The 13,217-nt window shown below is 54.6% G+C and overlaps 1 protein-coding gene and 1 non-coding gene across 2 annotated transcripts in view; one reads left to right on the plus strand and one right to left on the minus strand.

Annotated features, from left to right (window-relative positions):
* HAP1 (huntingtin associated protein 1) overlaps window positions 1-13,217 on the minus strand; it is a 38,495-nt gene that overhangs the window by 22,651 nt on the left and 2,627 nt on the right. The window contains exons 2-11 of the mRNA XM_055089798.1: window positions 12,709-12,825; window positions 12,407-12,591; window positions 11,942-12,044; window positions 11,797-11,863; window positions 10,346-10,476; window positions 9,891-9,965; window positions 9,418-9,639; window positions 9,194-9,285; window positions 8,833-8,871; window positions 7,418-7,773 (exon numbers count right to left, since the gene is read on the minus strand). Of these exons, the coding sequence (XP_054945773.1) occupies window positions 7,418-7,773; window positions 8,833-8,871; window positions 9,194-9,285; window positions 9,418-9,639; window positions 9,891-9,965; window positions 10,346-10,476; window positions 11,797-11,863; window positions 11,942-12,044; window positions 12,407-12,591; window positions 12,709-12,825 (1,387 nt within the window). The remainder of the gene's footprint in view (window positions 1-7,417; window positions 7,774-8,832; window positions 8,872-9,193; window positions 9,286-9,417; window positions 9,640-9,890; window positions 9,966-10,345; window positions 10,477-11,796; window positions 11,864-11,941; window positions 12,045-12,406; window positions 12,592-12,708; window positions 12,826-13,217) is intronic.
* TRNAQ-UUG (transfer RNA glutamine (anticodon UUG)) lies at window positions 12,259-12,330 on the plus strand. The gene has a single exon. It is a non-coding gene; the product is annotated as a tRNA-Gln (tRNA).

Consider the following 13,217-nt stretch of genomic DNA (forward strand, 5'->3'; position numbering starts at 1 on the left):
AGGGGCAGGACAAGAATAAAGATGCAGACATAGAGAATGGACTTGAGGACACGGGGAGGAGGAAGGGGAAGCTGGGATGAAGTGAGAGAGTAGCTTGGACATATATACACTACGAAATGTAAAATAGCTAGTGGGAAGCAGCTGCCTAGCACAGGGAGATCAGCTCGGTGCTTTGTGACCACCCAGAGGGGTGGGATAGGGAGGGTGGGAGGGAGATGCAAGAGGGAGGGGATATGGGGATATATGTATAGATATAGCTGATTCACTGTTATACAGCAGAAACTAACACACCATTATAAAGCAATTATACTCCCATAAAGATGTTAAGTTAAAAAAAATTAAAAAATAAAAAAAAACATGACCTCAGACAAGGGACCTGCTTTATAGTGAAGGAGGTGTAGCAATGAGCACATGACCATGGGATCCACTTGTCCTACCAGACACCAAGTGACCCAGAGACCGCAGGCCTAAAAGAATGTTGGAATTAAAGGCGCAGCTAAGGCACTAACTTGGGGATGCACCCTGGAGGTGGGGTGCAGGATATACTTTGAGCCAGAGGTTCTCAAACAGTGCTTTGTCCCTGACAGCCAGAACACGTGGGTCCGGGAACCTAGGGGGAGAGTGGAAGCGGTCCCTATGACCTCCACTGCCAGTGGCCCACCTCAGAAATTTGTACTTCCTGTCCCCCACAACTCTAGACACTCCTGGACTAGAAATCTTGGTTCCTGGGGAAACATGCTTCCACCAGGAAAACAGTAAAGATTCTCCTAAATCTAAAGTTATAGGGGCTTGCGAATTCCCTGGTGGTCCAGTGGTTAGGACTCTGTGCTTCCACTACAGGGGGCCCAGTTTCGATCCCTAGTCAGGGAACTAAGATCTTGCAAGCCACATGGTGTGGCCAAAAACAAAAAAAGCAAAAAAAAAAAAAAAAAAAAAAAAAAGTCCAGTGGTTAGGACTCTGTGCTTCCACTACAGGGGGCCCAGTTTCGATCCCTAGTCAGGGAACTAAGATCTTGCAAGCCACATGGTGTGGCCAAAAACAAAAAAAGCAAAAAAAAAAAAAAAAAAAAAAAAAAGGAAAGAAAGAAAAAGAAAATAAAGTTATAGGGGCTGCCTGGCCATTTTTGGTTCATGTCATTAGATCATCAGGCCTTAAAGAAAGGTCAATTATTAGCAGGGGTTACTGATTCTGATTAACATGAGGGGCTAGGATCACTGCCTCATAATGGGGGCAGGAAGGAGTATTCAGGGTCTGGAACTCAGGGGGATTCACTGAGGTGCGTCTTGGGACTTCCTGCCTGGCGATAACCATAAACAGGCAGCTGCAGTAACGATAGCCCGACCAGGGCCGATGACCAAGTGTTCAGACCTCTCAGGAATGAAGATCTAGGTTACTTCACCAGGAAAGCAAACTGGACCAGCTGAAGTGCTGACCAAGGAAGAGGGGAATATAGGATGGGTGGTAGAGGAAGGAGATGAGAAATATCATCTAGGGATTCAGGATCAATTGCAGCTGAGGACCGCAGCTTATACCATTCATCCTCCAGGTGTAATTCTTCTTGCTAAGATACTGTGACCAGCCGCCATCTTAAAGAAGCAATGCCAGGCCAGAGTGAACTCCACACGGGGCTTGAGTGTATCTGAGTGGCACAGAGGGTGGACTGTAGCAGACTGTCAGTGACCTGCCCGCATCCTCAGCACTCACCATTCTAGCACACGCTGACCATGGTCCATGACAAGCACCGTTAGTCTCTGCCAGGGGGCGTTTCCCCAGCGTGTGTGTGGAGACGCCAGAGCACCAGTGAGTTAACACCCCCAGGAGCAGACCTCAGCCAATGACAAACGAAACTTGGAGGATGCCTGCCCCAGCTTCCTCGCCCCTTGGATGGGGTAACTGAAACGGGTTCTAGATTGGTGCATCTCCGACTTCAATATGCACTGAATGTCAAGGTCCTGGGGACCTTGTCAACATGCAGATTCCGATAATATAGGTGTTGGGTGGGACCTGAGATTCTGCATTTCTGATAAACTCCCAGGAGATGTTAATGATGCTGGTCCACAGACCACACTTTGAGTTGCAACAGGCTACACTCCCTCCCAGGGTTCCCCAGTAGGACTGAGCCTCTGTTGCCTAAAACTCCCTTTCGTTAGCTTCCTTCTGTTCTCAATTCCCCACTCCCCCACCAAGAGTGCTTCCTGGGATCATCATCTACATAAAGTACTTGGGTGTTGTTGTTTTTTTTCATGATTGAAATCTTTATTATCAATGCTCTGGAAACACCAAGAATTAGAAGGTGACTAAACCGCTCTGAGAATTGAGCTCTTATTTTCCAGAATGATAAACTCTAAACTGGAAATTGAACATATCAAGCCAGACTCATAACAAAAGTTCTGGGACCCTCTGATCTCATACTGTTCTCTGTCCCTCTCTGCCTGCATGTTTGAGAATCCTGCCTTGGCAAGAGTCAGTCCAACAGCCTCATTTAACGGAATAAACGACTTGTTTTCACATGCTCTTCTGGGGGACCTCTGCCTAAGACAGTGGTGACTTCATTCCTGCTTTACCCTTTGCAGCCAGGCACTGAGTCAGGATCCCAGGAACAGAAAGGATCAGGGAAGGGGGCCTGCCCAAGCATGCACTCTGGAGGCCTGAGGGCTTGGGTTCAAATCCCAGCTCCACAACCAGCTGTTCCACTCTTGGGAGGGTCACTTCACCTGCCTACGTGTCAGTTTCATCACCTGATGGCCATTTATCAGATCACACACACCCCCCAGGGGTTATTGAAATGATTACGTGTTTAATCAAAGCCCCTGGCACATAATTCACTACTGGAGCCCATCCTCTCTCCACAACTTTGCCCCACCAAAGTGCACATGCACACGCACACAATGCACACACACGCACACAATGCACACACACGCACACAATGCACACACACGCACACAATGCACACACACGCACACAATGCACACACACGCACACAATGCACACACACGCACACAATGCACACACACGCACACAATGCACACACACGCACACAATGCACACACACGCACACAATGCACACACACGCACACAATGCACACACACGCACACAATGCACACACACGCACACAATGCACACACACGCACACAATGCACACACACGCACACAATGCACACACACGCACACAATGCACACACACGCACACAATGCACACACACGCACACAATGCACACACACACACACACACGTGCACTCCCTGAGAAAGACAGCAGAGGCTGGGCCAGGTAGCGCACAGGTCCTTTATCTCCTTCACCGGCACGTACACGGGCTGACAAGCAACAAAAGCAAAAAAAAAAAAAAAAAAAAAAAAAAAGGAAAGAAAGAAAAAGAAAATAAAGTTATAGGGGCTGCCTGGCCATTTTTGGTTCATGTCATTAGATCATCAGGCCTTAAAGAAAGGTCAATTATTAGCAGGGGTTACTGATTCTGATTAACATGAGGGGCTAGGATCACTGCCTCATAATGGGGGCAGGAAGGAGTATTCAGGGTCTGGAACTCAGGGGGATTCACTGAGGTGCGTCTTGGGACTTCCTGCCTGGCGATAACCATAAACAGGCAGCTGCAGTAACGATAGCCCGACCAGGGCCGATGACCAAGTGTTCAGACCTCTCAGGAATGAAGATCTAGGTTACTTCACCAGGAAAGCAAACTGGACCAGCTGAAGTGCTGACCAAGGAAGAGGGGAATATAGGATGGGTGGTAGAGGAAGGAGATGAGAAATATCATCTAGGGATTCAGGATCAATTGCAGCTGAGGACCGCAGCTTATACCATTCATCCTCCAGGTGTAATTCTTCTTGCTAAGATACTGTGACCAGCCGCCATCTTAAAGAAGCAATGCCAGGCCAGAGTGAACTCCACACGGGGCTTGAGTGTATCTGAGTGGCACAGAGGGTGGACTGTAGCAGACTGTCAGTGACCTGCCCGCATCCTCAGCACTCACCATTCTAGCACACGCTGACCATGGTCCATGACAAGCACCGTTAGTCTCTGCCAGGGGGCGTTTCCCCAGCGTGTGTGTGGAGACGCCAGAGCACCAGTGAGTTAACACCCCCAGGAGCAGACCTCAGCCAATGACAAACGAAACTTGGAGGATGCCTGTCCCAGCTTCCTCGCCCCTTGGATGGGGTAACTGAAATGGGTTCTAGATTGGTGCATCTCCGACTTCAATATGCACTGAATGTCAAGGTCCTGGGGACCTTGTCAACATGCAGATTCCGATAATATAGGTGTTGGGTGGGACCTGAGATTCTGCATTTCTGATAAACTCCCAGGAGATGTTAATGATGCTGGTCCACAGACCACACTTTGAGTTGCAACAGGCTACACTCCCTCCCAGGGTTCCCCAGTAGGACTGAGCCTCTGTTGCCTAAAACTCCCTTTCGTTAGCTTCCTTCTGTTCTCAATTCCCCACTCCCCCACCAAGAGTGCTTCCTGGGATCATCATCTACATAAAGTACTTGGGTGTTGTTGTTTTTTTTCATGATTGAAATCTTTATTATCAATGCTCTGGAAACACCAAGAATTAGAAGGTGACTAAACCGCTCTGAGAATTGAGCTCTTATTTTCCAGAATGATAAACTCTAAACTGGAAATTGAACATATCAAGCCAGACTCATAACAAAAGTTCTGGGACCCTCTGATCTCATACTGTTCTCTGTCCCTCTCTGCCTGCATGTTTGAGAATCCTGCCTTGGCAAGAGTCAGTCCAACAGCCTCATTTAACGGAATAAACGACTTGTTTTCACATGCTCTTCTGGGGGACCTCTGCCTAAGACAGTGGTGACTTCATTCCTGCTTTACCCTTTGCAGCCAGGCACTGAGTCAGGATCCCAGGAACAGAAAGGATCAGGGAAGGGGGCCTGCCCAAGCATGCACTCTGGAGGCCTGAGGGCTTGGGTTCAAATCCCAGCTTCACAACCAGCTGTTCCACTCTTGGGAGGGTCACTTCACCTGCCTACGTGTCAGTTTCATCACCTGATGGCCATTTATCAGATCACACACACCCCCCAGGGGTTATTGAAATGATTACGTGTTTAATCAAAGCCCCTGGCACATAATTCACTACTGGAGCCCATCCTCTCTCCACAACTTTGCCCCACCAAAGTGCACATGCACACGCACACAATGCACACACACGCACACAATGCACACACACGCACACAATGCACACACACACACACACACGTGCACTCCCTGAGAAAGACAGCAGAGGCTGGGCCAGGTAGCGCACAGGTCCTTTATCTCCTTCACCGGCACGTACACGGGCTGACAAGCAACAGGGACAGGAAAAGCACTGTGGCGAGGTGGGCAGATACCGATGGGGGTCCTGAGCCCCCGACTCCAGGTGTTTATGAGTAAAGGGTGGGAAAGGGCGAAACATCTAGAACAAGGAAACAAGGGGCACTGAGGAGAGGACGTGGTGGGGAGTGACAGGGCCTTGGGAGGGAGCCTGGACACTCACAGGCCAAGGCGGGGAGGTGGGGAGGTGAGGGGAGGGGAGGGAGCCCTGCACCCCCATCCCGGGAAGAGGGAGTCCTCGCCCACACAGACAGATGCTTCTGGTTACACACAGCAATTAGGGACTGAGAAGAAAGAGCCAAGAACCGGGAAAGATGACCAGGTCCCTAAAAGTCACCAAGGACTGGGAAGCCACCTTTGATTTGGGGGGTCAAGGGGTGAGGGGCATGTAGTGAGCAAGGTGCTCAAAACAACTTCCTACACCCCCCGCCTGAGCCCTGCCCCAGCTCAGAGCTGAGTCAGGTAGCTGGTGGGCCTCCCCCTGGCTTCTTACGCCCCCTGGGCTTCTTACGCCCCCCGGGGCCACCAAGTGATCCAGGCCCAGCAGCCACAGCTTTTGCACCAGCTGCAGAACGAGGGCCGGGGTTCCTTCAGCCTGTCCCAGAAGAGGGTCAAGGCTTGGGCCCTCAAGTTCCGGCCCAGGTTCATCAGGACAGCGGGTGGGCTGCTGACAGATTGGGGGTCCGGTTTCTGAGCAAGGGAAGGGAGGTCTGGGGAGGGTGGGGCTTGGCCAGGCAGCGGAAGGAGGGGCCTCAGGCTGTCTGTGGGGCCTCTGCAGGCTGCTGGGAAACAGCAAAGCCTGGAAGAGAAGGGGGTGGACGTGAACTGGGGGCCTGAGGACCACAGGTCTGGCCTGGGCAGCAGGCAGGGGCTAGGCCTGGTCAGCTATATCAGAAAGAGACAGCCACCATTATGCAGGTTGTCCACTGCAGAGCCATAGAGGTCACCATCCAGTTTACAACCTGCACAACCTTACATGGCGACCCCGATGAGGCCACCCAGCAGTGACCAAACGGCCACCAGAGTCAGGGCAGATCAGATATAATGGTGAGGCTGCCAACAGGTTATAAACTTCACGGCTCACCCAGAAGGCCAAGAAGGCACCAGGACAGGGTTAGAGGCGAGGGTTGGGTCAGAGAAGTTGTTATGGCATAGCAGTGAAGAAAACGGGTTCAGTGGCCTTGAACAAATTATTTTGCTCTCTGAACCTCCGTTTCCTCTCCAAATGGGGATAATACGTACCTACAGGGGTGTGAGGATTAAAGAAGATAATTCGCATCACTAAATCATCTTTGATATCTCCATGAACTCCTCAAGGCAGGGCTCTCACGGCCTAGCACAAGGCCTGTACTCAGCAGGTGTTACTCCCCAACCTGTGGGGCTTCCAGCTGGGGAGAGGAGACCTTAACCGCCCCCCATCACCCTGTAGGAGCCCCTAGCCCACCTTCAGGCTCACCCAGGGGACTGGTCCGACTGTGGCCCTTGGTGGCAGAGGCTTTTGTCCCAATGGCCTAGGTGGCCCCCAAAGGCCCCTCTTCCTCCCAGGCCCTGGGAGGGTGATTGGCCCTTTCCTCCTCCGGCCTCCGAAAGTCCTGGGTTGGCACCCCCAGCTGCTGCTCCACGATCCCGCCCCCCACGTTTGTCTTGGCCTGCTGCTGCCCCTGCTGCAGGGTTGGGGAGCCTTGGGGATGGTGGAGGTGGGGGTGGGGGACACGGGAAGGGGGCGGGCAGAGACAGGAAGCTGAGACGCAGTGAGGGGCTACAGTCCGTGCCCTGACCCCCAGCCCAGCCCCAGGAGCAAAAAGGGTGAAGATCTGGAATCCTATGCAAACTCCAAGTAAATAAGCATTGGGGCCACAGTTCCCACTGAGGGGGACCTGAGGTGCCTACGTAAATGATATACAAAGTCCATGTAAATGATATGCAAAGTCCATGCAAATCAGCACGCTGGGTGGGGCCGGGCTGGGGTAAGTGAGCATTTGGGGGGCTCACCTACCCTCACCTTTCATCGGCTTGACGATCTGCAGCTTGTCCGGCTGGCCGGAGGGAGGCCCCCACGGGAGCACTCACCTTTCTGGAGCATCTTCTGCCTCAGCTGCTGCCTGTAATGGGCGTCCTGCCAGTTGGCCAGTTGCTGGAGGACATACTTCACGTCCAAGTGAGAGGGGCCCAAGCCGCTGGCCTCCAGGGCTGACGTGACCACATTCCTCCGCGTTGCCTCATCCAGCTCCGGCTCCACCTCTTCCCAGGCCTCAGCCTCCTCAGACACCAGCTCTGCCTCTTCCGTCACCCACTCCTCAGCTGGCAGCGCCTCTTCTGTGGCCCCCAGCTCCTCCGCAGGCACGAAATCCTCAGCCGACGTCAGCCCCTCCTCTGCCTCGAGCCCCCACTCCTGCCCTCGATCCTCACTGTAGTGCAGCTCACATCTGGGCAGGGAGACAGGAAACTCTTTCCCTAACCCCCCAAAGCCAGAGCCACCCCTCTTCACTCCCCCAGGACATCTCCAGCCACTGGGGCTCCTGCTCTCCGCCCCCGTCTGCACACAGACCCTGATGGTTACTCCTCAGTTCTGTCCCAGCCAGGGGAGAGGGCAGCTGGGTACCAGCCTCAAGGCTTCAAACACCCAGCCCATGACCCTGGTAGAAAGAAGAATGGTCACCAACACTGCATAGACCCCGTCTTCCCCCAGTAACCCCACCCTGCTGCACGGAACAGACCAGCAGGAATAACATCCCCTCTGCCCCCCTCCTTCATTATTTAACGGTCACAACCCATCCCACATCTACTTGCCATAGGAACAAATCCATTTTAGTAAGGCCCAGACAGGTCAAGTGTCTTGCCCAAGGACACACAGCCAGTAAAGGGATCAAGCTGGGACTCAGTCCCAGTTGTTTCCAGCTCCTAGGCCAGTGCCCATTCGCCTCTCAGCCCCTGGCCAGGTGAAGGGAAGGCTTCAGCCCCCACTTGGAGAAGCCTCAAATTAGACGGCCACCCATGGGGCAAAATTTGAAGGCAAAGGGGGCAGCTCCTTCCCAGAACAACTCTTAGCCCAGCCGGACCAAGAGCAGGGGCTTCTCCAGGGTTGTAGGGCCACAGAACCAGCTGCAGGGGGTTGTCTGGCTGCTGAAAGGTGAGGGCAGATGGGGACTTCCCTGCTGGCGCAGTGGTTAAGAATCCGCTTGCCAATGCACGGGACACGGGTTCAAGCCCTGGTCGGGGAACTAAGATCCCACATGCCGCAGAACAACTAAGCCCATGTGCCGCAACTACTGAGCCTGTGCTCTAGAGCCTGCGAGCCACAACTACTGAAGCCCGCGTGCCTAGAGCCCATGCTCTGCAACAAGAGAAGCCACTGCAATGAGAAGCCCGCTCGCCACAATGAGAGAAATCCTGCGCAGCAACAAAGACCCAACGCAGCCAAAAAAATAATAATATTTTTTTAAAAAGGTGAGGGCAGGTGAAGGGGGAGCCCCTGGTTGGCGTACCCCAGATCTGAGGTCTCCTCTGGAGTCACTTCATAATTCCTTCAACATAGAAAAGGACCTTCACTGTCCCGAGGCAATGGGAAGCTGAAAGTGCGAAATCCCTGGGACCCCATCATGCAGAAAAACCCCAGGGAGAAATGATGCACCCAGAACGTGTGCACAGAGGAAAGGTGTTGAGTGGCAGGGGCCGAGGACCAATGAGGCAGGAGGAGGGGCACCATGGGGGGGAGGGAAGGGGCAGGGGGAGGGACGTCAGAGCGGGGTCGGGGGTGAACCCCCTCCCACTACCAGAAAGGCTGCTGCCTACCAGGTAGGCAAGAGTGAGTGCAGGGCAGGCAAAGGTCTGGGGCCCAGAGTGCACCTTTCCATAAAAAACACAGGGTCTGAGATAATCCTCCTTATAGACGTTCTGAGCTCCTCAGCCAGGGTCTCCTGGAAATCAGGAAGTGCCTCCTATGGTGGAGAGGGGGGACATCACCAGAAGATCCCCACAGAACCCCCCACCCGTACCTCCAGGCACAGGAAAGGACTGCGGATAGACACAGATCGCACAGAGGTAAAAGGTAGGCAGCCAGGGGGCCTCACCAGAGGTACAGTGTACGTGTAGTGGGTGACAGAGCCAGTGGACGCCGGGGCTTGCTGGCGGAGGGTCTTCACCTCCTCCTGGGCCTCAATCAGCATGCTCCCACACTCGGAGTACTTCTCCCGTAGGTCCTGCAGCTGGGAACCCGCCCACAGGCTCTGCTGGGACCCAGGCACACCCAGGCCAGACGTCTTGCCCACTCTCTCCCCAGGGGGCGGGGAAGCCTGGGCAAAGAGGCAAGAGGCCCAGACTCTAGACCCCCATAATGATATGCAGGGTGATCCCCTCCAGTGATCTCCACTCCACTCAGACCCCAAATGAAATGCCACCTGCCAGGCCCTGTGCCAGAGCCTGAGGGTATGGAAAGGACAGACCCAGTCCCTGCTGCAAGGAGCTTGTCCTCTCAGGAGAGTCAGGCAGATGCCCAAGGGTCCCAGGTCCCCCACGCTGGGCCAGCAGCCCAGGGGAGCCTCACCTCATCCTGGAGCTGCATCTGGATTTCTTTCTCCGAAGCCAGCTGCTGCTGCAATTTCTCAGCCTCAGCCCCATACTGGAAGGACCCAAGACCAGTGAACCTCACCCCAGACCTCCCCACTCCCGTGCACACCCTGCTTCTGGCAAGTCTTCCCAGGCTCATCAGTGAGTCTTTGGCAGCTCTTTAAAAAAGAAGTCACGTGGAATAAGGCCAAAGAACGTGGGGAGTCACGTGGCCTGTTTCCTGGAACACCCTGTGTCTCTCTTTGGGCTCGGTCCCCAACCTGGGACGAGGGGACAGGATGAGGCGCTCTCTGATGTCTCCTCCAACACTGACTCTGACACAGAGAGGGGCCTTGGGCCTCTGAGCTCCATGGGGTGGGGGCAGGGAGAAGGAGGTGTGGGTCCCATGGGGCCATGACAGGAGCAAGGAGCCCCGCACACACCCCGACGCACCGACTGGCAGCACTGCTGCAGCTTCACGACCTGGGCCTGCAGCTGGGCAACCTCCCTCTGCTGCTGTTCATAGTTCTCCATCCTGAGTGCCAGCACCTCCGACAGCTCGGCCATCTGCTGGCTGGCTTCCGCTGGGGAGGAGTGGGGAGAGGTCAGCCCTGCTTCCCCGGGCCCTCAGTCTCCCAGATGCCTCTGTCCACCTACACCCCTTAGCTCGCGCCAAGTACCCGAGGTTCCACAGGGCTTAGCATCCCTCACTCGGGTCTTCTTTGCAATAAACATTTGTTGACCGACACAGAGCAGGGTGTTGGACAAGGAGTCAGCAAGACCTGGCCCCAGCCCACATTGAGCTCAAGATTAGTGTGGAGACTGAGGGAAAAAGAAATCACAAGAGTGCATATTATGGACTAGGATGCAGCAAGTGTAAAGGGTGCGTCGGGGGTCACAGCTGCCACACCCAGGCCAGCCTGGCAAGGTCTGAGATGCTAGGACCTGCCCGGGGAAATGGGGCTCGCCCAGCAGAAGGGAAGACAGGGCCCAGGCAGGGTGTGGGGAGGCCCAGAGGACACCAGGAGGGAGTGGCTGGGGCAGTGGGCAGGGCCCAGATCACTAGGGCTGGGGTAGGGAGGGTGGGGTTTATCCTTTGGCCAATGGGGAGTTATTTGGGTGTTTTAGGCAGGGGAGTGACATAGATTTGGTTTTAGAAGACTCCTTTGCGCCGTGTGCAGAAGGGCCTGGAAGGGTAGGAGTGGAGGCAGAGAGACCAGTTAAGAGTTGGCCTGGGCTAGAGGCAGCTGGGGTGGGAAAAGGAAAGAGACGTGAGCCTTTCCTAGGACGTAGAAGCAACAGAAGGTGAGGACTGGCTCCTACTCCTGGGGCCTGGGACCAGGGGGGCCATTCAGGGAACCCAGGGGGAAGGAAGGCCAGATTTGGGGTGAGCGGAACAGCGCTTCATCTGTTGCCACCTTGAGTCTGCATCTCCCCAGCTAGGCCTGAGCTCCTCAGGGACAAACACTGTGCCTCACTCATCTTCATGACCACACAGTGCCAGGCACAGCCTCTGCCTAATAATGCAGTGCCTGGGGTGGGGGGACCTGGTCTCTGGAAGTTCATGGCTCCCTCCATTCCTCGCTCCCAGCCCCCTCCCTCCCCCTTCTCAAATAACAAAAGGAGACAGGCCTAGCGGAGCCCCATAGCATCTGTACGGCTCTTTACAGTTTGCACAAAGCACTTCCTCAGCTGTAACCCCTGGAGAGAGGTCAGCAGGGCCAACATTATTAACCCTCATTCGAAAGATGAAGTTTCAGAGAGGTTAAGGGAACTTGTCCAAGCTAACACAGCTAGGAGGTGTCAGAGTCGTGACATGAACTCAAGTCTCCAGACTCCAAATCCCGGGTTCTTCTCTCTGCTCCTCTGGACAGCCCCCCACCCCCAGTTACAAGTTCACGTACAAAACTGCTCCACACGATCCAGGATGAACATCTGCCCCTCCTCCTCAAGGTCATCGAGTTGAGAGACCTGGAGAGAGGGAGAGAGGAAGGGGCAGGGGAGTCAACAGCCCCTGCCCACGGGCACGCCCTCTTCCCCCATCCTCACCTCCTCTCGCAGCTGTTCATTCTCCTCCTCCAGCAGCCGCAGCTGTTCCTGCAGGGCCTCCAGCTGCGGGCAGTGGTGTGACTCGGACCCTGTCAGAGGATTCCTAGGGGAGGGAGTGATGGGAGTCGGGGTGCAGGGGCTCGGGGAACCCAGTTCCCAGCCCACCCAGGGCTCCCCCACCCCAGGCTGACTGTGGTGGTCTCAATTAGCTCCAGCAACCCCAGTGGAAGGTACGTGGTGTCCCTGTTTGCGAACAAGGAAACTGAGGCTCAGAGAAGGGGTCGCCCAGGTGCAAAGGCAGGACACTTGTGGGGAATTCCCTTGTGGTCCAGTGGTTAGGATTTGGCACTTTGACTGCCGTGGCCCAGGTTCAATCCCTGGCTGGGGAACTGAGGTCTTGCAAGCCGCGTGGCACAGCGAAAAATTTAAAAACAAACAAACAAACAAAAAAGGCAGGACACTCACAGATCTGAGGCTTCGTAGGGATACTCATGTCCCTGCTCTTCTTCTTCCTCCTCCTCGTCCTCCTCTTCTTCTTCTTCCTCCTCTTCTTCATCTTCCTCCTCCTCCTCCTCCTCATCATCATCAGAGTCTGAGTAAAGCTGAAGGAGGTCATCCCGCAGGCTCAGCTGGTGTCTGAGATGTAAAATCTGGCAGGAGGAAGAGGAGCCCTGGGTCAGGGTATGGGCAGGGGCAGGCACAGATCCCAGCACAGTGGGTTGGAGGCAGGCCTGAGATACGCCTCCCTGCCCTCCCCACCCAGGTACCTCCTCCCTGGCCGAGCCCAGCATGGCTTCCAGCTTGCTGTTCTCCTCCGTCAGAACACTGTTCTGTTTCACCAGGGACTGGCCAATGCGAGCTGCCGTGTTCAGGTCCCGCTCTCTCTGCAGAGGGACCCCCATCCATGGGGAATATGTTCCTGGTTTCTGGGATCTCCCAGACAGATGGGAGAAGCTAGCGGCCAGAGGAAAGCTAGGCCACTACTGGAGACCCTCTCCATCCCCTAGTTCTCCAAGGTACTAGACAAGAGCCTGCCATGAACCCACTGTGGGACCTGACTCAGTTTCCCCCTATGGAAAAAGAGATCAGACTGGATGGTGCTAAGAGCTCTTCCAGCCTGGACATCCCACATCTACCTGTCTTCCATAAGAGGGACCTCCAGCTTGGCCCCCAGAGAGGTAGCCAGGCAGGAACACTCCTACCCCTACAGACATAATTAAAACGGGAGCCTGGCTAAAGCTGGGGCTGTCCCGGGTAGGGAAGGCAGCACACACCT

The sequence above is a fragment of the Physeter macrocephalus genome, chromosome 14 (genome assembly GCF_002837175.3).
Source record: "Physeter macrocephalus isolate SW-GA chromosome 14, ASM283717v5, whole genome shotgun sequence".
In the NCBI taxonomy this organism is placed as follows: domain Eukaryota; kingdom Metazoa; phylum Chordata; class Mammalia; order Artiodactyla; family Physeteridae; genus Physeter; species Physeter macrocephalus.